Source organism: Acanthochromis polyacanthus, chromosome 17 (assembly GCF_021347895.1).
Source record: "Acanthochromis polyacanthus isolate Apoly-LR-REF ecotype Palm Island chromosome 17, KAUST_Apoly_ChrSc, whole genome shotgun sequence".
Taxonomy (NCBI): domain Eukaryota; kingdom Metazoa; phylum Chordata; class Actinopteri; family Pomacentridae; genus Acanthochromis; species Acanthochromis polyacanthus.
In genome coordinates, this window is record NC_067129.1 from 37,739,980 (window position 1) to 37,767,679 (window position 27,700).

General features: G+C 39.3%; 1 protein-coding gene and 1 long non-coding RNA gene across 3 annotated transcripts in view; one reads left to right on the forward strand and one right to left on the reverse strand.

The window, feature by feature from the left end:
• The window catches only part of LOC110961145 (CD166 antigen homolog), a 103,511-nt gene extending 93,218 nt beyond the window's left edge, over positions 1 to 10,293 (reverse strand). Inside the window, exons 1-2 of one of the 2 annotated variants that reach the window (XM_051937670.1) lie at positions 10,009 to 10,293; positions 7,386 to 7,656 (exon numbers count right to left, since the gene is read on the reverse strand). In XM_051937670.1, the coding sequence (XP_051793630.1) occupies positions 7,386 to 7,443 (58 nt within the window). In that variant the 5' untranslated portion in view covers positions 7,444 to 7,656; positions 10,009 to 10,293. Of the gene's footprint in view, positions 1 to 7,385; positions 7,862 to 10,008 lie in introns of those variants that run through there. The other variant, XM_051937669.1, reaches the window with a different exon arrangement.
• A 4,648-nt stretch (positions 10,294 to 14,941) lies between these two features.
• On the forward strand, positions 14,942 to 24,689 carry LOC127530580 (uncharacterized). Its single transcript, XR_007937156.1, has 2 exons — positions 14,942 to 15,065; positions 24,267 to 24,689. It is a non-coding gene; the product is annotated as an uncharacterized LOC127530580 (long non-coding RNA).
• The last annotated feature ends 3,011 nt before the right edge of the window (positions 24,690 to 27,700 follow it).

Below are 27,700 nucleotides of genomic sequence, written 5' to 3' on the forward strand. Positions count from 1 at the left end.
AAAAGGTTTTAATGGAGATTTGCTCTACTACAAACCCCATCTTTGCCCACCAGCACAATCAGCTTCGACTCTCTAGTATTTTCTGTTTTCTCTTTTGTTTACCGATTGAGGGAAACTGAACTGCCTTTGAGTCCTATTTCCAAAAGTTAACTATCCAACATTCAAGTTTTCCTGTCAGTCTTTATCAGTGTCTCATGACACTCTTATCCCCCTCTTGCCCCCCTTATCTGACAAGTTTTCCAGAACCCAATGCAGTGGCAGAGAAAAATCTGTAAACTCCTGTCCTCAGGAACAGTTCTTCCATCAGTCTCACAATTCTGCTGGGGATAAAGGCATGACTGGTACATATGACAAAGAATTTGTCATCATTCAATTGAGAACACACTGCCTGACTCCTGTTTTGCCTGTCAAAAACATGATAACCGGACTTCTTTAACTGCGTTCATTGACTACTTCCTCATTCTATCAGGTTTCCCCACAGGGTATTTTTTCCTGCACTGAAACTTCCCTGTCAAATAACCATGACATCACTACTAGATGGAAACAACCTAACGCTCACAACAGGACCAAAGGTGCTGTCCGTGAGTAATGCCTCTCATGAGCAGTGTGTGTGACAATGTGTGTTTAGTTATGGGTGTTTTTGCAGATCTGCCCATGATCTCATTTAGTTTCACTTTCAGGAGCACAGCTCCTTAATGTGCTTTTGTTGTTAGAGTAACAGTACAGGTTGAAAGCCCCAATATTTATATCCATAAATATTTTGACACTGGCACAGTTTTCACCCTTTTGTCTCTGTACACCACCACAATGGATCTGAAATGAAACAATCAAGATGTGCTTTAAGTGCAGACTTCCAACTTTAATTTGAGGCTATTCACATCCAAATCAGGTTAACGGTGGAGGAATTACAACACATGTTAAATGTGTCCTCCATCTTTTAAAGGGACCAAAAGTAATTGAACAATTGACTGCTCAGCTGTTCCATGGCCAGGTGTGTGTTTTTCCCTCATTATTTCATTCAAAACTAGCAGATAAATGTCTAGAGCTAATTTCAAGTGTGGCTCTCACCATCAGTGAAGCAAGCTGTCATTCAGCTAAAAAAATCAAAACAAACCCATCAGACAGACAGCGAAAACATAAGTACTTTGGTACATTCTTAAAAAGAAAAATGCATTGATGAGCTCAGCAATGTCAAAAGACCCAAAAGACCATGGAAAACAAGTGTGCTGGATGATAGAAGAATCCTTTCCCTAGTCAAGAAAAACTCCTTCACAACAGTTGGCCAGATCAAGAACATGGTCCAGGAGGTAAAAATCAACAATTAAGAGAAGACCCTCTGTATTCACCAGAGTGAAGAGGAGTTCGCCAGAAGGTGTAAACCATTGGTGAGCCTCAATAACAGGAAGGCTAGATTAGACTTTGGCTAAAAAGACATCTAAAAGATGCCTGTGTAGTTGTGGAACAACATCCTATGGACAGATGAGACAAAGGGCTTATTCTATCCCAAAACACCAAATATTCAGGAAGGTGGTTGCAGCACCATCTTCAATTTTACTGTGGGTGCTGGTGGTGGAAGATCATGATAAAAAAAAAAGCTTTGTGTGCAAAATTACAGGCTTATACTCCCAGTAATTTTTGAGCTATGGCATTTTCAAATTTTAATAATTTAGGCAAAAATGCCCTCCCCCCAGTCCTTGCCTGGAATTTTTAGGTTTTAAAATGCTTACATCTCTGCTTCTAGGTATCACAGAGACTTGAATTTTTTTCTCCAAGCTCCCTACATGTCGGTGATGTCCTAGAAAATGATAATAATAATAAATTGTAATTCCTCCACCATTCAATAACGGATTGTACTGTAATTCCTCCACCATTCACCTGATTTGGATGTAAATACCCTCAAGTTTAAGCTGAAAGTCTGCACTTAAAGCACATCTTGATTGTTTCATTTCAAATCCACTGTGGTGGTGGACAGAGCCAAAATGCTGAAAAATGTGTCAATGTCCAAATATTTATGGACCTGACTGTACAAGCTAGCTTGATGTGATGCATCAGCATTAGACACTAGGGATCGACCGACTGTCAACCCGACTGACTATTGAGGTTGATACTTGGTATTTTTATGATAATTGGTTTTGTAATTTTCATTAATCTTTAGCTGAGGTAAATATTTTAAATACTTTTCACTTCCACACAAAGAACCCGTTGAACATTTTTACCACCACCACTTACTGCCACATTTCTTTTGGCTGGTGATATTATCACTACGATATCCTAGGCTGTCTCAGATTTGAAGCTGACATCGCTGCTGGAAGAGAAAACCTTGTTTCTCCTTAATGTTATCTTTTCAAAATGTAAAAAAAACACACACACCTGCATTCAGCCTAACCTCTAAATCATTCACAGTTTTGAAATTATCCTACAGCAGCTCATGGAATTTCCTTAACCCATAAAGGAACCTTGAAAACCCTTAAAGCTCGTGTCCGGAGTTTCCGTTTGTTTTCAATTTATGTATCATTGTTTAACAAAGCTTGAATGTGTTAGTCTAGTTCGATACTATAATATAATGTTAGCATGACGCGATATGAAAATTTATTCATGAGCTCCGCCTTCCTCTCATATACCCCCATGTTATTCCAAAAAGCACCGGTCGCTGCCGACCAATCAAGTTCGAGCTTCAGCTTTGTCATGCTGTCAATCAACGGTTACGCGCAGAGCAAGCAAGCCCATGCAGAGGTGGGAGAGCTACGCACTACGCAACCGCGCGCACATTTGTTTTGCTTGTGGAGGAGCTGAGAGAGCATCAAGGATCAGCAATTTCCAGAAAAGTTACCAATCCCACGGCTTGTCAGGCCAAGAGACTGCAGGACGTTTTTTGGCTCGGGGTGCTCGCGTCGCTCCCCGACCACGGCCTCCATAGCCCGCCTGACGGCTTCGTTTAGATGCCCGACCTCTGGAGGAAGATGTTGGGGCGTCTGGAACATACTCTTCGTCAGAGGAGTCATGCAATTCTGAACTCTAGATAGAAATAAATAAACAATATAACACATATACACGCGTAAATGCACTAAGTTTGATAAACAACGTCATCGAGAGGGATACATGAGTGTAATCACATATTGAAACTTTACTCGTTCTTCCTAGCAGATTCATGTTATTTTGGTATTAGGACAAGTTAGACTCAATGCAGCATTCTAACGTAATTCCTTTATTATTTACTAAATGTACTAAATGTAGAAGAGGGGAAAACAGCAAAACAGGCAAGATGCTGCAGCACTCCGGGCACTCCTCTCAGGTACTGCGCGCGTGCACAAATAAAGGGGCGAAATCGGAGGGAGGGTGGGACCAACAGTGTTTTGGGAGACGCTGCGATTCAAACTCCGGACACGAGCTTTAAACCCTTTCACATTACAATAGCAAATGTTTCTGTGATTCATTTCAACAGTGGAAAGGTCTGGCTGGGGGCTTTCTGAATGACAGATGAAACTAAAGCCATCTGACAGAAAAAATTACATAGGGTTTTACAGACAACAACCTTTCAGAAGTCAGCTGCCGGGGTTGCTAGAGGACAATTATTGAAAGCAGTCTTTATCACCCACCCCCATTACAACCACTAACCCCCACCAAGGTGTTTTCCCTCTAGAAAAAGACAAAGCATTTTACATGTCAGGGCAGATGGATATAGCATTTCAAACCATGCTCTCCCCCCGGCCTGAAGCAAATTGGAAGTGCAACTGCATACCACACCCATTATCTTGGGGGTCAGGCATATGGGTTCTGTAAAGCGTCTTGAGACAATTTGACAGTAATTGACGCTATATAAATAAAATTGAATTGAATTGAATTGAATTGAATCTTCTCTGACCACCAGCAGGGTTTATCACCTTTTTAGTGAGAGAACAGTTTAGTTTGTTTTCATTATTCTGGTACTTGAAACCAACGTATCAAATTGTTGGTACTTTGGTCCTTTTCAACTAGTGTACAGTATACTTAAAACCTGACTGCAGTAAATTATAATCCATGATCAAAAAAGCATCAAAGTTCAGCACCAAAGGACCAGATCGTTGAATGAGTGCTGGCTTCTTTGAGTGAAAAGTATTGTGACTTCTATAAAAATGGAAAATTTAAATGATGCTGTCGTGACAAACTGGAGAGACATCAAACCATTGGGATATTTCTTTGTATGGCTACATGCCAGTGTTGTAGGTGTGGTTCTTTAGGAAAGGAAAGTGAAATCTTACAAGAAAAGCATGACTGTGCCTCTGTTGGTAAACAAAAGGCTATCTTGGAGAGGGGACATGATTTCAGTTTCTTATTATGTAGCAATAACTGTCACACAGTGGCTGTTCCAGGCGTAAACTAACCGTGACGTCACCCGTTGGTTTCAACGCCGAGAAAATGAAGCACGGATTTTGCTACTTCCTGGTCGCCATTTTGGATTTTTTGGAGCCAGTGATGTAAAAAGCGTCATCAAACAGACTGGACCGGAGAGCAACTAGGGGCAGGATTGGCTGAGGACTCTCTTATCCTGCCCACGTTTTACCGCAGAGGCTTCTGTTGCTGTCTATCAAGTATAGCCACGCCCCCTGGCTCTGCCAACTTTAACGATTTATTTAAAATTCAGTATTGATTTATTTTAAGATCGGCCACCTGATCTCTCATTTTGACCATGAAAACTAATGGGAAAAAAATCCTGAGCTGTAGAAAATCAGTCTATCAAATTTTATTTTTTCCAAAAATGAATTGGGGTCTATGGAGCAAAAGCTTTTTGGAGCCAACCCTAGCGGACGGCGGGATATTGCAAGTTTTTGACACTTCCGGGTTGGCTTCAATTCTGGAGCCAGATGCTACGTCCACTATATATACAGTCTATGGGCTGTTCAGACCAAAAACTGCATTAAAAAAGCAAGGGACCATTAATGTTGTTTCGGGTAGTGGTGAGACATGCCATATGTTCCAGGAAGTTCAATTTGAGGATTTCAATGCTTATAGGACATCCAACACAGCACAAAGGTTACAACTCAACAGGATTTTGCAACTCTAGTGGTACAGAAGATATACAGCATTATCCTAATCACAAAGCAATGTGCTTGCATGTAGACTACCAGTCAAAAGTTAGGACACACCTTTTCATTAAGTGCTTTGGATTTATTTATAGTATTTTCTTCACTGTAGATTAATACTGAAGATAATTTTTTTTGTTTATGACATAATTCCATATATATATATTCCTTTATAGTTTTGACATCTTTAGTATTAATGTACAATGTAGAAAATAATCAAATAAAAAACCACTGAATGAGAAGGTGTGTCCAAACTTTAGACTAGGAGTAAGAGTAGGGGTGCAGTTTGTTGTGAAAAGAGGTGGACCAAGGCTCAACATTTTTCCTCAAAGACACTGCGTTATTTCTCTGCAGCCCTCTGTGTTGGCATTCCAGCTGCCTCAATCAAATGGTACTTTCACAAATGAATGATTAAAATGACAGCCTCCGTCCCTTCACAAAATGCAGGAAATCTATATAAAGCTGTGTTTATACAGTAAAAGGTCAATGACTGATGCTTAACAATGGTCCACAAAATGTGTCAAAAAATTTTTTTAGTCAGCCTTCTTTGTGTAGAGCACACTATGAGTAACATTCCAGTATATCCTTAAAATAATAAACTGGGGTTTAAAACCCCTGCAGAACTAAAAAGCATTACTATTAAAAAGCAATATCATATTCCTACATTTTTTTAGGTCTATGACTGAAAGATATTACTGTTACAAAGAAGCTGAAACAGATTCTTAAAAAATAGATGTGTAAATCATTGCAGCTGTAGCACAGTTTATCTACCTGAATTCCATTAAGGTGACATCAGTTCAGAGCTGTAACCACACGCTGTCACAGTGGGGTCAGCATGGGCGTAACGGACGCGGGGTATGCGTGGGACATGTCCCCTGCACTTTCCACATCTGTCCCCTGTGTCCCCCGCACTTTTTCAGCCGTTACAACAGCTAAACCCGTTATTAGCATCCAGTAACGTGTTTTCCCGAGCCGTCTTTGGATGCACCATGAGCGCATGCTAACGCAGGTGTTCCACAGGAGCCGTGCTGCTGTGCTGAGCAGTGCTGAACGTGCGTCTGGAGTAATGTTTAGCAAACCAGCCAGCGCTAGCAAGAAGCAAAAAACTTTACACAGTTCTTTCCAAACAAACCGTGTAAGTTGTGTGACCTTGTTGGATGCAAACAATGTTAGACTTGTTAGCTAAATGATGACAAGGTAAAACGTGGCAATATATCAATATGTTAAGCTAATTAACAATAATTTAAATGTTGTTGCCTCTAATTTGTTTATTCTTGGAATAAACCCAGTCCTCTTTCATTTCTGGGCAGAAGATGTGCTCACAATTGCTCTCCATGTATTAAGTCTTTTGGTCCCAAAAGAGGAGAGTCAGGGAGGAGAAAAAAGAATAGGCTATCTATGGTATAAATTTACAACTATTTTTTACTCATTCTCTTTCTCATTCTATCTCAGAATTTTGATTTTCATATTTTTTAATGATTATTTCCATAACAAAGAGCAGAGTCAGACAGGAGATGGACCAGAGGTGGTGACCAGCAGTAATGTTGACCATGCAGGGTCTGCAGAGGTGAAAAAAATATATAAGTGGCTGAGAAAAAAATATGTATCTATGGGTTAAAGTGATTTTGAGGTTAAATTCTACTGCAATTTTTACTCTTCCTAATGCTATTTCAGAATTTTTCTTACCACATTTTTTTATGTTTATTGCCAGAACAGAAAGAGCAGAGTCAGGGAGGAGATGGATCAGAGGCCAGCAGCAGGGACAATGATGTAGGGTCTTTACAGGTAAGGAGAGATTATAACTTCCTGAAAATAAGATATCTATTGCAGGGAGAAACCAGGCAGTACTGATCATTTCATGTTCAGTGTTTGGCACCTTTGGCTACTCGTCCAGTAGATGTTCAAGGGACATTGTTGTCAATTCAACTAGAGTTTGACCACTAAAACTTTAGATTTTATAGTTTAAAGTTTTATACTTTAAAGAACTAGCCTAGTTGGTCCCCTGGTATTGTACTGTGGCTGTTAGGGATTATGTGGTTCTTTAGCCACTAAGGACGGTGCAATTAAATGTAAGAGAATGATAAATCGCTCTGAGATGGTGGTTACGCCCATGGGGGTCAGTATGAGCCCTTTATTACTTTTGGTTTAGCTACACATCTTTCTAAGCACCACTTCACAAAGCACTCCTTTTGTTCTTAACAAACGGTTGCATGTATTTGATCACAGCTGAAACATAACGTGTCTCCAGTGTACTGACTCCTTGTGTGGGACCAGCATGAGTAGCCTCCAGACAGACATTCCTGGCAAACAGTGAACGAGCTTTACCTTGAAGAAGGGTCCCGGCAGCCACGAGAGCCAACAACGAGAAAGCAGCCGAATCCATCCTTTAGAAGTATCCGTCTGGGTTTGAGAGCCAACACTTCCACTGAGATCTAAGAGACGAGGAGCTGTAGTGATAGGGCCGATGTGTCACTGTTATCTAAGAGGAGTGTGGAAAGTCCGCAAAATGTCCGGAGCACAGGTGAAGTACAGAGAGCTGCGCACGATTGCAGAAAGGGAGGAGTTCTCTCCGGGACTGGGAGTGGGAGGGCAGCGGCTGGCAGAAGAGAGTTCGGTAAAGTTGGAAACATATTCACAGATTCGGACTTCCGGCAGCAATAACTCATTAGGTACACGTTCTCAAAACATAAACGATGCCTCTTTCGCGTCGTTGTAAGGTAAACACTGTGCTACAAGCCCAGTTTTATCAGATGTACGTGTCTTTCAAGCTGCAGAAATAGCCGACTGAGTGCACAGGGACCGTCTGCAAATTACAAAACCGCTACAGCAGAGAGACATTACAAAAATATTCACTCTTATACACTATAATCACTGCAGCCTTCAGTTGGCTACTGCTGATCATACTACAACACTTGGTGTATATATATATATATATATATATATATATATATATATATATATATATATATATATATATATATATATATATATCCCTACGTCAGAGGTGTAGGAAAAAATGTTTGGTTTTGTTATTTTATGTGTGACTGTATGTTTGTTTGTTGTAGTTATGTATGGTTGGATATGTTTTGTTTTAGGGTTAGGGTTACATAAAAAAGTATTTAAAAATAGAGCAAGATAAAGAGGTAGGTCACGTTTTACCTGTTAGCACATGACATGCATGACAGGAAGTTGACAGCTGTCAATAGTAGCTAGCAGCTAAATGTTAATATGGCTGGAAACCAGCCAAGACCTACTATTAAAGCACTGATGAGGTCAGCCATAGATTATGGTTGTATAATATATGGAGCGGCAGCAGTAACTACTCTCAAAAAAATAGACAGGTTACAATATAGGGCTTTGAGAATCTGTACAGGACTCATTAAAACAACACCAACTAATGCAGTCATAATAGAGGCAGGAGAAGTACCACTGGAGATAAGAAGAGATATATTTGCATTAAGTTACTGGGTAAAATTAAAAGGGTATGGAGGTGAGAATCCCGTGACTAATACATTAAAACAGTGCTGGGAGTATTCCACATTTAAAAGGAGAGGCTTTGGATGGGAGATAAATAATAAGGTGAAACAGCTTAACATGGAGAATTTGGATTTTGCAATAGCTAATCCAATAAGTAATGTTCCTCCATGGTTGTACCCAGAAATAAAAGTGGATATGTGTATTTTAGAAAAGAAAAGAGAATGGTGTAGGGCAGAAACTGGGATAAAAGTAAATACATATGTGAGGCAAAATTATTACAGCCACCTTAAAATATTTACAGATGGATCAAAAAATGAACATGAATATGTGGGTGTTGGTATTTTTATCCCAGATTTCAATATATGTATATCTAAAAGAATTTCGAATCAGTTATCAGTTTACACAGCAGAGGTGGTGGCCATTATTGTATGCTTGCAGTGGGTGGAGGAAGTCAGACCAGAACGGGTGGTGGTGTGCACTGACTCTGCAGCAGCTTTACAAAGTATACAGACAACTAATTCAGACAGAGAAGATCTTCTAATGGAAATACAGCATAGCCTATTTAGACTACATCGGGGTGGTGTGGATGTACAGTTTTGTTGGGTACCAGCACATGAGGGGGTGAAAGGGAATGAGATGGCAGACAAATTAGCCAAAGCATCACTTAAGGGAGAAATAGCACTGCATATTCAATTAGGCAGAGGAGAAGGGGAAACAATAATTAAAAGGAAAGGACTGGAAAAATGGCAGAAAAAGTGGGATGAAGATAAGAAGGGTAGGGGATTTCATAAAATTCAAAAATCAGTGAAAGTTAATAGCTACGAAGAAAGGAGCAGGAGGGAAGAAATTGTCATCTCACGTTTACGAGTAGGACACACTGGGCTTAACAATATCATGTATCTGTTAGGGAAACGAGGAGATGATCTATGTGAAACATGCAGAGTTAAAGAAACCGTGGAACATGTGGTGATGCAGTGTAGGAAATTTTCAGTGGAAAGGGAAATGTTGGAGAGGAAAGTTAAGGAGTCGGGTAGGAAGTGGAGTCTAGTTGGAATGTTGGGAACAGAAGGAGAGGGGGAAGAGATAAGGAAAGGGAGGAGGGCGCTACTTGTGTTCCTGAGGGACACAGGGTTATTAAATAAGATATAAATAGGTAAATAGAAATGACTGAATGATGATACACACTCTTGTGCAGTAGGTGGCGGTATGCACCTTAAGTTGTTTGCGACCCGCCATTTAAAAAGAGAGAAGAAGAAGAAGAAGAAGAAGAAGAAGAAGAAGAAGAAGAAGAAGAAGAAGAAGAAGAAGAAGAAGAAGAAGAAGAAGAAGAAGACCTACTATTTTCACTCTGAATGAAAGGAAGATTATGTTTTTTGTTTCTTCTCATTTGTTTTAACTACAATGCAATGGTGGCATTGGCTAACAAATGGAATCTGGCGTGGCATTTTGAAATGGTATGGGAGGGATTTACCTGCAAAAGTGCCTTTATGTGCCACAACAGTGCGGGATTTGAAAGCAAAGCTTGTAGCACGGCAGTCAATCTTCACCAAAATGAAGACCCATTGTAAGGCTGCAACTATTGCTTCCGATCGCGTCAGTCACGTCCTTGCTAAACACAAAGATGTGGCTGAGGCGTGTGTGTGAGAGTCTAGCAGAGAGAGCGGGTTTGTGCTGCAGCGAAAACGCAAACTGGCAGCTGTATAGTCTGAGTGACGGTCAAGCCAGCCGCCTCTCGTTTCTCCGTAGTCAAGCCAGCCGCTCCTACATTTTCAGTGCGCTCTTACCGTCAGCTTACGGTAAATGCACGACCGATATGCAGCAACTATTTCCGGTTTAAAAAATAAAGCGCTGCTTTCGCAGATGTATTATACAGCGATGTTTTAAGTAACTGACTCAACTGTTAACTATCGAATTGTACGGCTAATATTTATACTAAGTAAATAGCTTGAAGTATAAGAAGCTGATAACTTGTCTATTTATCTATCTGTCTGTCTGTCTGTCTGTCTGTCTATCTATCTATCATAAAAATTGTGAATTGAAATAAAAAGTAATAAAAAGTGATGTGTGTCATCCCGGTGATCTATTAGTGTGATAATAAAATAAACCTGAGTTGAAAAGTCACATGATCTGGACCGTAATGAGCAGACATGCTGATATTTACATTAAAAAATGTTTAATTTTTTGGCTTTAAAATCTTTTAAGCCAAACTACTTATTATTCTTGGGCGTATGCTGACCAGGTAAGGTAGGATTGTGATTCTGCATTAGTTTGGGGTCACTGAGTGACATGACCTGCGAGCTATTGAGCAAAAAGGCTAATATTTACAGTTTAAAAACTATTAAAAAATCAATTAAGACCTAAAATCAAATATAAATTGGTGTATGTTGACCATTCTTAGTAACACTATCATTCTGCACTGGTTTGGGGTCAATAGGTCACATGACCTGCGAGCTATTGAGCAAAAAGGCTAATATTTACAGTTTAAAAACTATTTTAAAAAAACAATAATGACCTAAAATCAAATATAAATTGGTGTATGTTGACCATCCTTAATAGCACTATCATTCTGCACTGGTCGCATGACCATTATAAAATAACACGAACATATACATATATATATATATATATATATATATATACACACGTGGACAAAATTGTTGGTACCCCTCAGTTAAAGAAGGAAAAACCCACAATTCTCACTGAAATCACTTGACACTCACAAAAGTAACAATAAATAAAAATTTATTGAAAATTAAATAATCAAAAACAGCCATTACTTTTGAATTGTTGATTAACATAATTATTTAAAAAAACAAACTAATGAAACAGGCCTGGACAAAAATGATGGTACCTCTATAAAAGATTGAAAACTATTTGACCAGAGTGACATGATTAACTCAGGTGTGTCATTTAATTGACATCACAGGTGTTTCCAAACTCATAATCAGTCAGTCTGCCTATTTAAAGGGAGACAAGTAGTCACCCTGCTGTTTGGTGAAAAGGTGTGTACCACACTGAACATGGACAACAGAAAGCGAAGGAGAGAATTGTCCCAGGACATCCGAAAAAAAATTATAGACAAACATCTTAAAGGTAAAGGCTATAAGACCATCTCTAAACAGCTTGAAGTTCCTGTGACAACAGTGGCTCATATTATTCAGAAGTTCAAGACCCACGGGACAGTAGCCAACCTCCCTGGACGTGGCCGCAAGAGGAAAATTGATGACAAATTGAAGAGACGGATCGTTGGAATTGTATCCAAAGAGCCCAGAGCAACCTCCAAAGAAATTAAAGGTGAACTCCAAGGCCAAGGTACATCAGTGTCAGATCGCACCATTCGTCGTTGTTTGAGCCAAAGTGGACTTCATGGGAGACGACCAAGGAGGACACCACTGCTGAAAAAAACTCATAAAAAAGCCAGACTGGAATTTGCAAAAATGCATGTTGACAAGCCACAAAGCTTCTGGGAGAATGTCCTTTGGACAGATGAGACCAAACTGGAGCTTTTTGGTAAGGCACATCAACTCTATGTTCATAGACTCAAAAACCAAGCATACGAAGAAAAGAACACTGTCCCTACGGTGAAACATGGAGGAGGCTCAGTAATGTTTTGGGGCTGCTTTGCTGCATCTGGCACAGGGTGTCTTGAAAGTGTGCAAGGTACGATGAAATCTGAAGACTATCAAGGCATTCTGGAGAGAAATGTGCTGCCTAGTGTCAGAAAGCTTGGTCTCAGTCGCAGGTCATGGGTCTTCCAACAGGACAACGATCCAAAACACACAGCCAAAAACACCCAAGAATGGCTGAGAGAAAAGCGTTGGACTATTCTAAAGTGGCCTTCTATGAGCCCAGATCTGAATCCCATTGAACATATGTGGAAGGAGCTGAAACATGCCATTTGGAGAAGACACCCATCAAACCTGAGACAACTGGAGCTGTTTGCTCATGAGGAGTGGGCCAAAATACCTGTTGACAGCTGCAGAACGCTCATTGACAAATACAGAAATCGTTTAATTGCAGTGATTGCCTCAAAAGGTTGTGCAACAAAATATTAAGTTATGGGTACCATCATTTTTGTCCAGCCCTATTTCATTAGTTTGTTTTTTTTAAATAATTATGTTAATCAACAATTCAAAAGTGATGGCTGATTTTGATTATTTAATTTTCAATAAATTTTTATTTATTGTTACTTTTGTGAGTTTCAAGTGATTTCAGTGAGAATTGTGGGTTTTTCCTTCTTTAACTGAGGGGTACCAACAATTTTGTCCACGTGTGTATATATATATATATATATATATATATATGGCATGCCATTTAGGAAATTATATATTGAATAAAAGTCGATATATATATAATGAAAGTCGATATATATATATAATGAAAGTTGATATATAATGAAAGTCGATATATATATATCATGAAAGTTGGTATATATTGAATGAAAGTTGATATATATTGAATGAAAGTCGGAATATATGGAATGAAAGTTGGAATATAGAATGTTCAGATTTTCATTCCATCTATTCAAAGTTTCATTCCATATATTCAGACTTTTTCCTACTGAGCCCTGGAAGGACATGGCAAACAAAAACAGGAACCTTATTGGACATTTGCGCTTCAGATGAGCTCTTCTGTGATTAGCTATCTGTCTTCATGGTTGTCACAGGGAACAGCGACTACGTTTGAGAAAACAGGTAATTTTTAGAGATGTTTTGATTCTGAACACTGAACGTGTTAGCATTAGCTTAGCTACTTAGCTTCGACTACATTTGCATCCCTACATAGCTTAAAGGTTAAACACATGCACCATATGTTGATGATAATGATAATATCTATGTTTATCTTTATAGCTTGTCTTAAGGCTAATTACGAGGCAGAGGGCAGCTGCTGCCTGGACACATCCATGATCACGCCACTGGTGGGACACAATTGTACTGGATTTCAGCTGAAGGCTGCTGTTTTGTCCAAACTGAGACATTTTTATTGTGACATACCCTCCACTGTTGTTAGCTTTTGATTCAATAATTTTTTTGAAATGAGGAAATCACTATTGCATGTTTCTAGTTAAATACCCTACTTTTATGATATATCACTACAGCATGCACTTTTTATATTTTCCATCAATTTCACCCAAAAGTTGAATAACTATTTGTGAGCAGTGTATGTAGACACATAATAGAAGCACATTTCAATAATATATCTGCTGCAGTAGTGCAGTTTATCTACCTAGATTGGTGTAACAGTAAAAAAAACAACAATATATGCTACTGATGTTTCTGACAAAAATGTGCTTGAAAAGCACAACTGCTTATCTGTCAAAATGTGTGTAACAAAAGTGTGCACTGAACACTGAATAAAGTCTCTGTAGATTATAGACAAAATTTGCATCTCTCATCACAAATTTCTGTTTATTCACCAAAATGCATGAGTAAAATACAAAACAGGTGAAGTTAAATAACTAAAAATTAAAGGAATTTACAAAAAAAGATTTATTTTCTAGAAAAGGCAGTAGTCAACAATGCAGTTTAATTCTGGGACAGTTGCTCCAGCACCGACACCATGCTTCCCATCAGTGCAGCCAAGGTTTTCATTCATCTTCTGGGGCCTATTTCACGAAGCAGGTTTAGTGAAAACTCTGAATTTGTTAACCCTGAAATGAGGGAAACTCAGAGTTTTCCGTTTCAGGAAGCGAGGTAACTCTAACCAGGGAATGCGGGGTAACTCGAGCCTGTTTCACAAAGAGGGATAACTTCAACTCTCGGTCAGTTACCGCAGTAACAGACTCTATGACTCTAACCTGCTCGCCAGCAGGTTTATCTGAGAAAACCTCGAGTTTCTCTCCGTCTCCGCCCTCTTTCAGCCACACACGCTGTTTCATTTCCTCATTCATTCAGTCAGTAAGCGAGCGAGTTTTGGCGTAGAACAGCTTTTATTAACGATCCAGTGGATAAAGGAGCAGCATTACTGCACAGATAATTAAATATTCGTCGGTAGATTTTTATCAGACCGAGCATAAATGTTCTCGCATTTCCGGACAATTATCGGTTTGAGCGGTACCGTTTCGTAATCGTTTTAAGTCCATAATCTACATAAACAACCTAATCCGTCCTTACATTTACATTACCAGCCGCAGTCATGCTCTCACATCCAGCAGATATTGTGTGTTGCGCTGCGGATGATGTCGGAGATGCAGAGTAAGACAACTGTATGCAGGACAGTCAGAAGCTATTTACTTAGTGTAAATATTAGCCGTACAATTCGATAGTTAACAGTTGAGTCAGTTACTTAAAACATCGCTGTATAATACATCTGCGAAAGCAGCGCTTTATTTTTTAAACCGGAAATAGTTGCTGCATATCGGTCGTGCATTTACCGTAAGCTGACGGTAAGAGCGCACTGAAAATGTAGGAGCGGCTGGGTTGACTACGGAGAAACGAGAGGCGGCTGGCTTGACCGCAGTGTCTGACTGCAGGGGTGGACTGGCATTCTGGCATACTGTCCACTCGTCCCCATTGCCTCCACAGTTCGGTAAAGTTGGAAATAAATTCATAGATTCGTTCTTCCGGCATCAAAAACTCATGAGACATACGCTATCAAAACATAGAAGATACCTCTTTCAAATCGCTGTAAGCTAGACAATGTGCTACAAGGCCAGTTTTATCAAAAGTCGCTGTCTTGCAAGTTGCAGAAATAAAATTGGTGTCTATGCGCAGTCGGCTGTGCGACGAGTGAACAGGGACCGTCTGCAAATTGCAAAACTGCTGCAACAGCGAAGAGAGACACACTACACAAATATTCAATAACTTAACTCTTATGCATTGTAGTGTCATCAAAATCACTGGAGCCATCAACTGGCTGTTACTGATCATACTACAACTCAGAGTTTGATACTAAATAAGTTTTCACAATTTTAAGGAATTTTTAATAATTTTATTATTATTTTTTATTACAAATAAAATTCAACAACTTCACTCTTATGCATTGTAATGTCACCAAAATCACTCGAGTCATCAACTGGCTCCTACTGGTCATACTACAACTCTTGGTTTGACATTAAATATGTTATTTTTCATAATTTATCATTTTTTAAAATGTTTGAATATTATTTTATTAGTAATAAAATTCAGTAACTTCACTTTTATGTACTGTAGTGTCCCCAAAATCAATGGAACCTTCAACTGGCTTCTGTTGGTAATACTACAACTTATGGTTTGATATAAAAAAACATTTTTTTCATAATTTTTAAGGATTTTTTATTATTATTTTGTTATTATTTTATTAATAATAAAATTCAATAACTTCACTCTTATGTACTGTAGAACAAATTGAACATTGTCTAACCATCAATTGGTTGCTACTGATCATACTACAACACTTGGTTTGATATAAAAAACATTTTATCATAATTTTAAAGAATTTTTATTATTTTATAATTTTTATTTGAAATAAAATTCAATAACTTCACTCTTATTTACTGCAGTGTCACCAAAATCATCGGAACTTTCAGCTGACTTCTGCTGATCATACTGCAACCTTTGGTTTGATATAAAAACATTTTTTCATAATTTTAAGGAATTTATATTTGTATTAAAATTCAATAATTTCACTCTTATGTACTGTAGTGTCACCAAAATCACTGGAGCCATCAATTGGCTCCTACTGGTCATACTACAACTCTTGGTTTGATATTAAATAAAAAATTTAAATTTTAAGAAATTTTTATTATTTTATTAGTAAAAAAAATTCAACAACTTCACTCTTGTGTACTGTAGACAAAATTAAAGACTGTCTAACCATCAGCTGTCTCCTGCTGGTCATACTACAACCCTTGGTTTGACATAAAAACATTTTTTCCTAATTTTAAAGAATTTATATTAGTAATAAAATTCAATAACTTCAGTCTTATGTACTGTACTGGTACGAAAATCACTGGAGCCTTTAATCAGCTGGTACTGGTCATGATACAACTCTTGGTGTGATACCAAAAAAATGTCTAAATTTAAAAATATATATATTATTATATTATTTGTAATAAAATTCAGTAATTTCAATCTTTTACACTGTGTCACCAAAATCACTCGAGCCTTCAATTGGTTCCTGTTGATCATACTACAACTCTTGGTTTGATATTAAGTACGTTTTTTAAAATAATTTTAAGGATTTTGTATTATTATTATTTTATTATTTGTATTATTATTTTATTAATAATAAAATTCAATAATTTCACTCTTTTATGTACTGCAGAGAAATTACACTCTGTTTAACCATCAGTTGGCTTCTGTTGATCATACTACAACTCTTGATTTGATATTTAACTATTTTTCATGATTTTAAGGATTTTTTTATTAGCAATGAAATTGTTGTTACATATATAGATAATATTTGTTGTTGTAACAACTAAAAGTGCTCATCCAGTTTTTTTGGTTGATTGTGGAACATTAATAATCAAAAGTAACTGAATTTTATTTTCTTTGGGTTATTTATTGCCATGTGAAGTTGAGCACATTACTTAGTTGTGTGTGAAGTTTAAAGATTAATGAATAAACTAGCTTTGATGGCACCTTCCTTGATGTATGTGGTAATATATTTTTAGATCCATAATGCACCTGTTTGTCCAAATACGTTACACTGAATAGTAATGGAACTTGGAATCCTCACCAAATAGAGTATCAGATAACACAAATATACCAAACTAAACTGTTTGGATGGGCTGCACAGTGGGGTAGTGGTTAGCACTTCAGCCAAATCCCGGCCTGGGCCTGGGATCTTTCTGCATGGAGTTTGCATGTTCTCCCTGTGCACGCGTGGGTTTTCTCCGGGCACTCTCACAGTCCAAAAACATTAAAGTAAAACTGCTGTCAAAAATAGCCCCAAGGTTCTTTACAGAGGGTTTTAGCTTTTAAAAAAAACAGAGTCCAAATCCACAAGATTATCACTAAATAAAATGAATGTCCTCATTTAAATGGAGGACATTTTTTCCCAGCCATGACTTGACGTCATTGATGCAGTTTGTGAGGGACTGAAGAGCACCACTTTTGATTGGAAACACTGGTAAGTACAACTGGAGATCATCGGAGTAGCAGTGAAATGCTAAATCATGCCTCGCTATGATTGACCCCAGTGGCAACATATAGAGTGAAAATAGCGAAGGGCCCAAAATGGAACCCTGGGGAACTCCGCAAAACAGAGATGCAACTTATTTAAGCCAAATTAAACAATTGTAAGTGTACGGTATCTACAAGTCTAAAATAAGAACTGTTTCATTTCAAATTCATTGCAACAGAGATGCAACCAATCATAACAGAAAAGTCCTGTTGGTCAGGTAAGACTGAAATCAGTTGAGTGCAGTTCCACGGATGCCAACAGAATTATTCAGGCGGGACAAGAGAATAGAATGGTCAACTGTATCAAATGCTGCCATTAAGTCAAGCAGCACCAGGACAACAGGACGCTTGGCATCAACGGACACAGCTATGCCATTGTGAACTTTAAGCAGTGCAGACACTGTGCTATGCCATGATCTGAAACCAGACTGAAATTTTTCCAGACTAAAATTATTTTCTAAAAATGGCTGTAACTCTGTAAAAACAATTTTCTCTAGGACTTTAGAGATAAAAAGCAAGTTAGAAACAGGTCTAAAATTAGATAAAACATTGGCATCAAGATGTGCTTTTTTAAGAAGTGGTCTCACAACAGCATGTTTAAAAGAAACTGGAACACATCCTGAGCTAAGACAAGTGTTCCTTAAAACCAAGAGGACAGGCCCAACAGTGGAAAAGACCACTTTAAGCAATTTAGTTGGGAAAACATCCAAAGGGCAATTTGTTGTTTTCGTGTGTTTTCCTATATCAGTAAGGGATGAGAGGGAGATGGGCTCAAAGTGGTCAAGCACTGGAGAGAGTGGGGTTATAGCAGACTGGTCTGGACTGTTACTGCTGCTGCTCAGAGGTCTCACAGACATCACTTTGTCCATAAAAAAAGTGTAGAAAGTCCTCACAAGTGGAAACAGTGGTATCAGACAGGGGATTAGTGTGGGGGCTCACAACAGAATTAATTGTACTGAACAACACACGGGGCAGTGTCCATTAGTCGAGATAATATCTGACAGATATTGGGATTTAGCCTCCTTCACAGCGCTTTAATACTGAGCGAGACTGTCCCTCAGTATCTCCAGTGATACGTGCAGCCTGTCCTTCTTCCAGCGTCACTCCGCCTGTCTGTAGCGCTGCCTGAGGGCCCGGGTTGAGTCATTTAACCAGGGATCAGACCTGGGCTTGGTGGACCTGGACCTAATAGGGGCGATAGTTTCCAGGATCTCAGAACAAGCTGAGTGAAAAGATGACAGGAAGCTGTCTGGGCATTCAGTAGGATTAATTCTATGACAAGGATAAAACTCAGAGTCCATAAAAGCAGTCTCAAACTCTGCAGCTGTTGAAGAAGTAATAATTCGACAACGAGATGCTGGGACGGGAGGATTTCCAACAGGCAGAGGAGCAAGAACTTCAACAATAATTGGGAAATGATCTGAGATGGGAGTCTCAAGATATTTCAACAAGTGACACCACAAGTCCAAGAGAAATATTTAGATCCAATGTATGTCCAGCACAGTCAAAAGATGACAGGAGACGTATGACATCAGTGGCCAGCTGATCAGATGGACAACAAACATGAATGTTAAAATCCCCACAGATTAAAAGCTGTTCATATTGAGAGGCCACCTCTGCTAAGAACTCAGAGAACTCAATAAAATTCTTATTGTATTTAGATCGACGGTAGAGGTGAGCACATAAGACTGGGCAAGATAATTCCATTGTGAACAGCTGCACTTCAAAACAGGAATAATTATTTACATGCAATGATTTGCATGTGAAATTATCCTTAAAAACTGTGGCGACTCCGCAGCGTCTTTGGGGACTTCCGGTTGGCAGCAGATGGAGTAGGAGCGCAGTCCTCTTGCTCCTGCAGCAGCTCATGACTTTTCCACTAAAACCCCAATTTTTCGTTTTCAAAGACTCTTAGACTGTATTTCATGTGACTTCACAAGTAGCTAAAAGGCACAGCATAAATATGTCCAAATCCGGAAAGCAAACGAAGAAGGATCTACCTGCAGAAGACTCGGCAGCTAGTGCTAATAGTGAGGCTAGCTTAACAGCGGCACACCTTTCAGACCTTCTGGAACAGCACAGAGCAGCGCTAGCCACGGACTTTAAATTTTCTTTCGCTACCATTGACAAAAATCTTGACCAGATTCAGGCCAAGGACAACGCATCACTGATCTTGAATCTAACGCCGAAGAAGTGAGTCAACGTCTTGAGCAAATCGAAGCCACCTGCGCCTCACTACGGGAGGACAACAAGTGGCTAAAGTCCAAACTGACTGACTTGGAAGAACTGAGCAGAATGAGACAGAATATCCGTATTGTTGGCGTACCCAAGTCTGTTGAAGGCAACCGTCCCACTGCTTTCTTTTCTCAGTTTCTCATTGATATATTCGGTGAGAAGGTGTTCCCTTCGCTACCGGAATTAGACAGAGCCCACCGCAGTATTACACACAATTCTTCTTTTTGCTGAACATAGATGAAGGGTGAGCTCAAGTTAATTAGCTGGAACGTCAAAGGACTAAACCATTCTGTTAAAAGGAATTAAGTATTTTCTCATTTAAAGCAACTCAAAGTTGGGATCGCCTTTCTACAAGAAACACACTTGCGTGACTCTGATCAGTGTAGACTGAATAGGGTTTGGTCAGGCCAGATTTTCCACTCTCACTTTGGAGGAAGGGCTAGAGGCACAGCTATTCTTATTGATAGGAATATTTCTTTTGAGCCTACTAATATTATATCAGATGGAAATGGATGGTTCATTGTGATTTCAGGTAAACTTGGTAATAAGTTTAGCCTAGCCGCGCTAGACCCATGATCTGAAGACGCAAGGGTCTAGGCATGCTCGACAGGGAGGGAGGCTGACTAAAAGGTTGTCTATCAAATCACTCTGCAGCAATTGGGTAGGTATACAACCAATCAGCGCAACGAATAGGCTCCAAGAGCGCCGGAAATCAGAGGATGCGGTAGTTCGGTGAAGCCTTATTTATACAGTCAATGGGTGAAGCTCAAGTATATTACAGACATGTTAACAGAAAGATTATTCAGAGTCGGTGCTAATGGAGCTCAATGACTGTTGTCGTTTTTGTTGTCGACCCTGGCAGAGAACTAAATTCGTTGCCGTGGGTTGTCTAGCACGGCTAGGCTAGTTGTTTCCGGTTGTTTCTTTCAGAATCGTGGCGCCTCTGTCGTCACTTAGTTACGCCCGCCTTCTGACTCTACACTTCATGGTGATTCGTCCGGCCGGTTTTAGGAGCATCCAACCTCGAGCCTTATGGAGGGTAACTAGACCCACCCTGGCAGAGAATTAAATTCGTTGCCGTGGGTTGTCTAGCGCGGCTAGGCTATAATAAGTTAGTTACATTAGCTAATGTGTACGCCCCAAATACAGATAATGTACTTTTTTTAACATTTTTTTCTCCCAATCTACCTAATTTTAATTCACACCCTCTAATCTTAGGAGGGGATCTTAATTGTTTCCTCGATGCAACAACGGACCACTCCTCTCCTAAGCCTGCAACCCTTAGTAAATCTGCTTGTCTCATTAAATCATTTCTTTCTGATTTTAGCCTGTCTGATCCCTGGCGCTTCCTGTACCCCTCCAGAAGAGAATTTTCTTTTTTTTCCCATGTCCATCATACCTATTCTCAGATTGATTATTTTTTTATAGATAGCTCTTTAATCTCAAATCTTAAATCCTGCAGTTATGAGAGTAATATCTCAGATCATGCACCCCTTGTTCTCAGTCTGTTTTTCTTGATGTTGTACAAGCAAGAAAGAATTGGAGATTAGACCCTTTGTTTCTTACGGATGAGAATTCTGTGTTGCATATCTCCAATCATATTAAATTATTTCTCAGCAATAGTAAAACTCTGGGTATGTCAAATAAAATTATTTGGGAGGCCATGACAGCGTATCTTAGAGGGGAAATTATATTGTTTGCAGCCTATAAAAGAAAAAGTTTAATGCAGAAACAGAATGACATTGCTAATCGGATTCAAAGTATTGATAAACAATATGCTAACCTTCCTTCCCCTGAATTATATAAGGAGCACTTAAGACTTCAGACGGAATTTAACATTCTCACTTCTTACAAAGTGGAGGGCCTGCTCCTTAGAAGTAGGAGTAATTACTATGAACATGGTGAAAAGATAGGTAAACTTCTAGCCAATTAACTGAGAGGTCAAAGAGCAAAGCAACTTATTCCTTTTACACGTACAGATAACGGTAATGTCACATCAGATCAGAAAATTATTAATGAGAAATTTAAAGAGTTTTATTCTAGTTTGTATCAATCAGACTGCACATTAGATGTCAATATAATGGAATTTTTTTTCATAATATAGACATGCCATCCCTGACTGAAGACCTGAAAAATAATTTAGAAGCACCCATAACTCATGAGGAAATCATAGAAGCAATATCGTTTATGCAATCAGGCAAGTCTCCAGGCCCAGACGGGCTCCCATCAGACTTTTATAAGAAATTTTCTTCTGAACTGTCTCCCGTTTTATGCCATTTTTTTTCTGATTCTTTTGATTCAGGAGAACTTCCTCCCACATTTAACCAGGCATGTATCTCCCTTCTGTTAAAAAAGATAAAGACCTGTTAGAATGTACAGACCCAATTCATTATTAAATACGGACATTAAGATCCTCGCCAAAATCTTGGCTCTTAGATTGGAGAACGTCCTGCCCTCTATTATCTCTCCTGACCAAACTGGCTTTATAAAAAGTCGGCTCTTATTTTACAATATACGGAGATTATTTAATATTTTGTACTTTGGCAAGTCTGGTGAGCCTGAATATCTTGTCTCGGTCGATGCTGAAAAGGCATTTGACAGAGTAGAATGGAATTATCTATTTCATACACTCACAAAATTCGGGTTTGGCCCTTCTTTGTTATCCTGGATCAAATTATTTTACACTTTTCCTTTAGCTTCTGTCCTGACAAACAGTCATTATTCACAATATTTTGATCTACATAGAGGGACTCGTCAGGGTTGAGTCCACTTCTATTCGCTATTGCTATCGAGCCACTTGCAATAGCTATCCGTTGTAATGTAAGGATTAAGGGAATAATCAGAGGAGGTATAGAGCATAAAATCTCTTTGTATGCGGATGATTTACTTCTCTATGTTTCTGAACCTGTCAGGATTCTGCCCTGTTGCTGCCTTTTTGTTCCTTCTTCCGCCTTTACTCCCCTCGTTTGGATTTAACCTTTTAGATTCTGTTGTTTGTTGCTTTAATCTAAGTCTGTTTGTTCCCTCAGTGTTTGTTGCCCTTTAGTGTGTGTTTTTGGCTTGTGTCTCTGTCTCCCTCTGGCTGTGTCTTCCCCTTCTGTCTCTCTTCCACTCGCTCGTCCCCTGGCTCTGTCATCTCATTAGTTCATCACTCTCACCTGTAGCAATCAGCTCTATTCATCTCACCTGGGGCCTATTTCACGAAGCAGGTTTAGGGAAAACTCTGAGTTTCTTAACCCTGCAATGAGGAAAACTCAGAGTTTTCCGTTTCACGAAGCGAGGTAACTCTAACCAGGGAATGCGGGGTAACTCGAGCCTGTTTCACAAAGAGGGGTAACTTCAACTCTCGGTCAGTTACCGCAGTAACAGACTCTATGACTCTAACCTGCTCGCCAGCAGGTTTATCTGAGAAAACCTCGAGTTTCTCTCTGTCTCCGCCCTCTTTCAGCCACACATGCTGTTTCATTTCCTCATTCATTCAGTCAGTAAGCGAGCGAGTTTTGGCGTAGAACAGCTTTTATTAACGATCCAGTGGATAAAGGAGCAGCATTACTGCACAGATAATTAAATATTCGTCGGTAGATTGTTATCAGACCGCGCATAAATGTTCTCGCATTTCCGGACAATTATCGGTTTGTACCGTTTCGTAATTGTTTTAAGTCCATAATCTACATAAACAACCTAATCCGTCCTTACATTACCAGCCGTAGTCATGCTCTCACATCCAGCAGATATTGTGTGTTGCGCTGCGGTTCTTTGCAAATGGAAGTTTTTATATGATGTTGGAGATGCAGAGCACTACAGTAAGACAACTGTATGCAGGACAGTCAGAAAAGTTTTCCTGGCTCTGAAACGACTTTTACTCATCATTGTGGACATAAACCTGTCACAACATCAAGAGTATTCCACAGGTGAATGATGTAGAGATCTGTTAAATTCATTTTAAATCATATTCTGTTAATGACATTGTACTGCAGCCTCAGACTGGGATTAGTCATTTTAATTTCTTTTAGGATTTCCCAGTGTGATTGGCTGCATAGATGCACACACATCCCCATCACAGCTCCCTCACATCATGAACAGGAAGTCCATTCACAGCATAAATGTGCAGGTAGGCTACAGGTAGACTGACTACTGTTTCTAAATGTTAAAGACTGCATCATAGTTCAACATCTGTCATTCTCTACACTGTCAGATCATATGTGATGCTGCATACATCATTTCTAATGTGGAGGCCAAGTGGCCTGGGTCTGTTCATGACTCCAGGATTTATCAAGAGTCTAACCTTAGCAACAGACTGCAGCGTGGTCAGCAGCCTAAAGATTTTCACAATAGAATTCTCTTGTCTCCCTCCTTTAATATACTCTGATGTATCCACTATACATTACAGGAGAGTTTGATGGCCTTCTGCTGGGTGACTGGGGTTACCATGCCAACCCAGGCTGATGACCTCATACCCTGACCCTGAACCAGGCCCCCAACAGAACTTCAACCGGGCTCACTGCAGGACCAGAGCCTGGGTGGAGATGACCATAGGCCTGCTGAAAGCCCGTTTCCAGAGCTTATGTCTCCTCAGGGTGACCTCTGAGAGGGCCTGTGATATTACTGTGGCATGTGTTGTTCTTCATAATATTACCACTATTAGAGGAGAGGAACACCCTGCCCTACAAACTGAAGACCCAGATGATGAGCCCATCCACCTGCAGCTATCCAGGACAGCAGAGCAGTCAGAGACACCATATGCAATAATCACTTTAGAGTTTAAGTCACCATCATCACCACCACAGCAAATAAAGACATGATACACATTTCATTTGGTCTTCTTTATTTCCTACAAATAAAAGATAGTTCAGTTCATGTTCCAATAGTTAACATAATTCACCTGTGACCATCACCACCTCTAACTTGTGCTCCAGTATCTCAATTTCCAGATCTGCCCTCCTAATCTGTTTTTTGGATTTTTCTCAGCAAATGCAGTTTGTAAATCTGTTTTACTGATAACTGGGAATACATAGAGGGTATTAAATTATACAGTTGCACATGAATTCCACAGAATGAAGCTTTGGTGTTTCCTGAACATCCATCTCACTGCAGTGGAAGCTGAGGGACCATCCTGCTGCTGTCCAGCCATGCTCTGTTAAAAAAAGATGAGAATGTGCAACACTTCAGTGTAGGCTAAATGTCACACTCTATATTCCACCCAAAATCTGAATGGGAAGAGAACTATCAGTAACATACCTCTGTATAAAACTTAAACTACCATTTGGATAAATGTTTGGAGTATTGCCTACTTACAGTTACAAGGTCTGTGGTGTGAAGGGGCCAAAAGACAAAAAAGACACAAAAGAGAACTACATAATCATATGTATATATATGCATCTTTTATTCCACACGTTTTACAGGCATCTGCTTTCTTTCTGTTGGCTGAGCAGAAGTCTGTGTTAGTTTAAATAGTCTTAATTATTTAACAGGACATGATATGGATGCAGACATTTAGGCTATGTGTGGACAAAACAACTGCACAGTCAAACAGCCACTTAATATTTAGGATACTTCACAATGTAAAACATGATCAACATGAAGTACCTCCATGAGATAATGCCGAGGTCTGACCTGTTTGAACAATGTTTTTCTATTTCATCTTAAGCTGCTGCCCCGTGCGCTTCTCCCTGCAGCGGGATTTCACCTAAATGAAATAACTTACTAGGCTACCATTCAGACAGTTATTCCCTGTAATATTATTACGATTACAAAGGAATACATTTAAACTTACGCATTGATCCGGGCAGTGTTCTCCACGCCGTCTCTCTCTCTTTTGCAGTTGCAGCGGTGTTGCACTTCTTTCTAAAAACGTGTTCAAACTCGCCATATGAGTGCGTTAAAAACTTCCATTTCAAAAACGCAGCCTTTCGCTTCCCTGTTTCCATGGTGACTCGTCGAATCGGGGTTCCATTGATGCTGTCTTTTCAGAGTTGTGGTGCACGCGGGTCAAACTACTCCGAGTTGATTAACCCAACTCAAATCAGACGTTGTGAAACCGAAAACTCAGAGTTTTCTATCTCAGAGTAGATCAACTCAGAGTTGTGGAAGAAACTCAGAGTTTGTAAAACCTGCTTCGTGAAATAGGCCCCTGGTCCCCTTCCCTGTTATTTAAGCTCTGCCATTCCCTTCAGTCTTTGCTGGTGCATGCAGCTTCTGACAACACTCCCCACTTTCCCTCCACCGCTGGATTATCAGTTGTTGGACTTTGTCATTTTTCACCCTTTTTCTGGATAACCTCTTTGGACTTGAATTGTTTGCTTGGACTTCAGTTTGTGCTTCTACAGTCATTGTCTCTCCTTTTGTAAGTACCTTTTTTGTCTTGCCACCTACCCTCTGTCTAGTTCAGTTTTTGACTACCCTTTTTGTCTTGCCGTTTTTGCCTTCGTCTAGTTTAGTTTTTTGTCCACTCAAGTCTCGCTTTCAGTTAGTAAAGGTTTTTTGATTTTGTTAATAAATTCCTTAACTATGCCCAGTGTTCTGCCTGTGATGTCTGTGCCTGGGTTCTCCACACCTCCCATTCCTAACAGAACCAGCTCATTCTCTTCCAGAACCCCTTTCAGTATTTGAGACTTTCAGCCAATTCTCAGGATATAAAATTAACCTAAACAAGAGTGAATTATTTCCAATTAATAAGGAAGCTCTCAAATTGGATAGCACAAACCTGCCATTTAAAGTGTTGACCAGCCAGTTCAATTATCTTGGAATTTGCATAACAAGAGAATTTAGAAAACTATTTAAAAAATTTTCACAATTTTCGTAGTCTGTTTAGTCAAGTTAAAGCAACCCTGTCAAAGTGATTCCCTTCATCATTGTCTCTGGCTGGAAGAATAAACTCAGTCAAAATGACTTTACTCCCAAAGTTTTTGTACCTTTTCCAATGCCTCCCTATTTTTATTCCCAAATCTTTTTTTTTTAAAGCTCTTGATTCTTTAATCTCAAACATTTCTTCAAAGACCTAAACAGGCTGGTGGCATGGCTCTATCTAACTTTCAATATTACTACTGGACTGCAAATGTATACATTGTGTACTGTGTTGGATGCACTTTCATCTTGATTCAACTTCTCCTGTTTGGTATCAATGAAGGTCCATGCAAGCAATCTGGTACGATTAACTACTTAAAACTTTCGGAGAATTTGTCTTACCATACAAAGAACAGGAAATGGATTTGACAGAGTTTGGCGCCCCTTCCTGACTTTCTTTGAGAAACCCACAACTGTTATTTCTGAGTAGCTTGCACTGCCTTTTGTTATTATTACATATATTATAATAATTTTATTTTTATCAGGACTTTTCTACTGCATAATTTATATTTTTCTATATTATTAAACAAATTATTTTTTATTGTATATTTTATACGTGCATGTGTGTATGTATGCGTTTATACCCCTGCTTTGTTGACTTATTTATTTTTTTCTTTTCCGCTGTTAAGTTATGTTACACATTGGGAGGAAAAAAGGCCATCACACAACTAAACTTTTCTTTGTACTGCCATGCCTTTTTTTTTTTTAAAGAAAAACCTTGGCGACTCCGCCCCCTCTACCTGACACTTGCGGTGTGCTGAGGAAAAGAGCTCCGTGAACGCGCTGTCGTCACCATAGACATTAAAGAGTAGACGCCGCTCGGGGTGCCGCGCAGCGAGAAATACGGCCGCCATGTTGGTCCGGTCAGCCACTCCACTCGGCGCTGTTTGACAGCACATTTAATCCATCTAAACTCTGAATATTAAACTGATTTTCACGTGTTTTTTATTTTTATTTTTTTGCTGCAACCGTCATACATGT